Raw genomic sequence first — 4,422 nt, 5'->3', positions numbered from 1 at the left:
ATTTTCATTAAATATCCAATTAAGTAATCGTTTATGTTATAATCCAGTTTTTTTACATTGAAAAGCTAAAAAAATATTCAAGATAACATAAACATATATAATACCAAATGTTTATTCTTTCCTAGTATTAAAGACATATAAAATACAATAAAACCAACAAAATATATTACCAATTCAAAATTATATCATTCAAACCATATCATACAAATTTCATTGATCATAATAATAATTCATCCATAGAATAAGAAGATTAATTAAGCATACAACATCCCAACAAAGAAACAAACCATACATACAATCATAAACTTGATGATTCCATGGGTTTTATTGCCGGTGCAAATTTCCATAGCTAAATATCTATGAAATTGAACTATTCCTTATCAACATTACTATGGAATATAATTTCGTAACAAATGCCGCCACAAATTAGCTAGGCTTTTTGTTCCATACGAAAAACAAGCAAACGAAATCAAATTCCATAGCAGAATTCCCTAGCAAATACCAACAAATTGTACTTCCATAGCAAATCAACTATGGAATTGGTTTCCATCACAAACTTCATTGCATAGTAACCACGATAATTAATTCCATAGCAGCAGTACAACAGAAAGTGATTTCGTAACAAATGACATTGGAAAATTGCTACGAATTTGTGTTCCATAGAAATATCGGTAGTATAATACCAACGGATATGGAGTCGGTAGCATTTTCCCTAGCAAGTCCCATCCTCCCTACCATAAATAAAATCCGTAGACAATGTGGTAGCAACATTGCTATGGAACGCCATTCCATAGCACAATCCATTGCATATTAACAACGAAAATACGTTCCATAGCGACCTTCCCTAATAAAATCATGTTTTCTTGTAGTGGCTATTTGATTATGATAACCATAGTCAACTCTTACAAACTTTACAAACCTATGAACTCACCAACATTATGTTGATGCTTTAAAATCGCATGTATTCCTAGCGAAAACAAGAGATGGAAGCTTGCACCCACCGAGCCAAGTTGCAATCATCTATAGATCAATGATGTAGTTCTATAAGTAGCTGTTGAAAATTATGAAGTTATTTAGGAAAGTTTTTATCTCTTGTTTTCTATTTTAGATAAGATTGCCTTTGATTTGATATCTTTCAATTAGTGTAGCTATAATCCCTAATTTAGTGTAGCTCTATAGTATAGCCGGCCTAATTTTTCTCTGTATATATACCTTGTACACTCTTCTTTTGAATACACAGAAAAAACTGAGATTGTTTTTTCATCTCAAAACACGCTCTCAATTTCTACATGCTATCAGAGCTTACTCTGACCTAAAGTATTCACGATGACTAATTGATCTCCAAAATATTCTGAATCCAGTCATGATACAATCACACCTGTACCAGGAAATCCTGATAGATCCCCTCCAACGAGTCACAAACTCAATGGTCAAAAAATTTTCCAGTGGTGTCAGTCTGTATTCATGTTTATTTGTGGTCGTGACAAAGATGGCCATCTCAATGGAGAAACTGTGGCTCCTAACTCAAAGGATCCAAAGTTTAGAACTTGGAGGACCAATGATCATCTGGTCATCTCCTCGCTAATTAACTCCATGACAACCGAAGTTGGAGAAAATTTTCTCCTCTACAAGACTGCACGAGAGATCTGGGAGGTAGCCAAAGAAACCTACTCTAGCACTGAAAACTCCTCTGAATTGTTCGAACTTGAGACAAAGTTGTACAACCTACGTCAAGGTGATCTCTCCGTTACTCATTACTTCCATCTTCTTTCCCGAATTTGGCTTCAGTTAGATTTATTCGAGGTTTACCCTTGGAAATGTACTCATGACGCCACCAATTATCACACTGTGGTGAATCAAAAGCGAACTATCAGATTTCTACTTGGCCTCAACAAAGACATAGATGGTGTTCGAAGCCGTGTCATGGGAATACACCCCTTACCAACTCCTCGTGAGGCCTTCTCTAAAGTTCGTCAAGAAGAAAGTCGCAAGAAACTTATGATGCCCGAATCCAATACTTACAACACCGAGGGATCTTCTCTTTTCAGAAACATGTCTACTCATAATGGGAAGTCCCAAAAGGCTCAAGGTCATCCCTGGTGTTAACACTGCAAGGTCCACGGTCACTGGAAATCTTTTTGCTGGAAACTCCATGGAAGGTCGGCGGATTGGAAACCCTCGAATAGTCATTTCAATAAAGAAAATCGAGAAAATCTTGCTGCTGGTCCAGAACCATATAATAGTGAAATCCAAATTATCAAGAACCAGTTTCAGACATTGACAAAGATGATGCAGAATAGCACAACTTCTAAAGCAAACACCTCTAGTACTTCTGATCAATCTACTAGCTTATTGGTTCATAAAGGTAAAATCATATATGCTCTTCATACCTCCTTTGGGAATGGTAGTACAACCTGGATATTAGACCCATGGGCTTCCAAACATATGACATCTGATAAAAGTCTTTTCTCATGTCTTCAACCTCAACAGTCTCGTGTTCAAATTGGTGATGGTTCCTTCTCTCCTGTAGAAGGAATTAGATCTATTACATTGTCTAATAATATCACTCTTCAATCAGTTTTGTTTGTACCAAAATTGGATTGCAATTTACTTTCCATAAGTAAACTTACTCGAGATTTGAAATGTATAATTCGTTTTTCTGTCGACTGGTGTGATTTTCAGGTGGCGGGATCGGGGAAGGTGATTGGCATTGCTAAGCGAAGCAAAGGATTATACTTGCTTCAAGAAACCCCTCATTGTGGCTTCAAGTCTAGCACAAATTCTTCTTTCGTCTCTAATTCATCATCTTTTTCCGTGTCTTCCGCACAAAATAAAGAACAATGACATTAAGCATGTAGAGACTATACTATCGACTCTACTCTAGTAGCCCTTATATCCTAACCATACATGGATATATATTGTTGTACATAGTATAATAAGATAACTCACATGGGAAATTACTCAGACAACTAACATCTATCCTTCTGATGATTCAGCTAGCGGGTAACATGTCTATTATTAAATATTAACCTATAACATTATAAATTACTAATATCTATGGCAATCTGGTAGAAGTTACATTCTTCACTAATTTCTAATATACTTTCATGGCTATAAAATAAGGATCCGCCATGCATGACAATTGGGAGGCATGATCATTTCGGCATATAGCTTTTCTGAAATCCAACAACCAAGCCAACGTACCCATTCTAGACATCTCTCCCGTAAGTCAACAAATGAGTACTATGACATGGGATTACTGATAAATCTTGTTTATTGGTTAATAATAACGATAATAAATTTAAACATAAGTTACACCTTAAGCGTAAAAAGTGTAGCTCAACTTACAGAGTTTCCTGACAGAAAGTCTGGAAAGTTTGCAGACAGAACTCCAACCGAAATCATCTCTTTTTCAGGTTCTTAGACATCTCAGAACCCTTTTGAAATGCTTAGAAGCTCAAAAAGAGTCGGACTCAAAGTTAGAGATAGATTGGGGAGGAAAGGGTGTGAGAAATGAGGAGAATTATCAGGTTATTTATAGGGGCATTCAAGGTGCGACGCGCCCTTAAGGCAACGTTGCTCCTCATACTTTCTGCCGCATTTTGGAATCTGGGTGGGCCGCGTCCAACCTTTTAGAAGCCTTGCGTGCAGCGCCCTATGGACATCGAGCGTTCCGATTTAATTTTTTTTCTAAAAATTGTATATTTCTCATAAGAGCTCAGTTTTCGACGTTCTTTATATTAACGTGTAGCTATTTACGAGTACTACAATTTTCATTTAGACTATGTCAGCTAGTTCTCAGTTTATTTTTAATTTTATACTTTTAAAAGGATTAGACTGTTAAAACCCGTGTAAAAATCATAACTCCTTCAAACGAATTTTGGTTCTCGACTGTCTTTATATCGACGTAATTGTATTCAGGATATCTTTGAATCTCAATTACAATGTTTTGGCTAAAACTCAAACTATTTTAATTTCTATTTCTGTACCGCACACTACTACGCTGAAACTTCGAAAAATCATAACTTCCTCATACAAAGTCAGATTTAAGCGTTCTGTATATTTATGGAAATCATATTGATGCCTATTACATGTTTATGATGATTAGTTTGGTTAAAAAGTAATATATTTCTATGTTGAATTTCATAAACAATGTTTATATTGAATCCCACTGTAGATTGAAAAATGGGGTGTTACACTATTGTTTAAGGCATCAGATTATTGTAATTTTTAATATCATTGTAACCTCTTTTTCAGTAATAATACATTCATCATTTATGTTATATTATTGTACTATTGAATGCATGTTCAATAATTATCACATGACAAAGTCGCACAGCCCGACATTTCCGCCGTCGACCGAGGGTGTGACGTCAACCATGCATACGATTCATGTTTTTTACTTATATTTAAAATGATATT

General features: G+C 35.4%; 1 protein-coding gene across 1 annotated transcript; it reads left to right on the top strand.

The window, feature by feature from the left end:
- Nucleotides 1–1,464: 1,464 nt before the first annotated feature.
- On the top strand, nt 1,465–2,106 carry LOC145140501 (uncharacterized). The gene has a single exon (XM_079073971.1). It carries the CDS (start codon nt 1,465–1,467, stop codon nt 2,104–2,106), a length of 642 nt encoding a protein of 213 aa, XP_078930097.1.
- Nucleotides 2,107–4,422: the final 2,316 nt, after the last annotated feature.

The sequence above is a fragment of the Lactuca virosa genome, chromosome 9 (assembly GCF_052849685.1).
Source record: "Lactuca virosa cultivar CGN04683 chromosome 9, Lactuca_virosa_CGN04683_v6, whole genome shotgun sequence".
Classification (NCBI taxonomy): Eukaryota; Viridiplantae; Streptophyta; class Magnoliopsida; order Asterales; family Asteraceae; genus Lactuca; species Lactuca virosa.
Note: the sequence above shows the minus strand (reverse complement) of the source record. Positions and strands in the feature narration are given on the sequence as shown.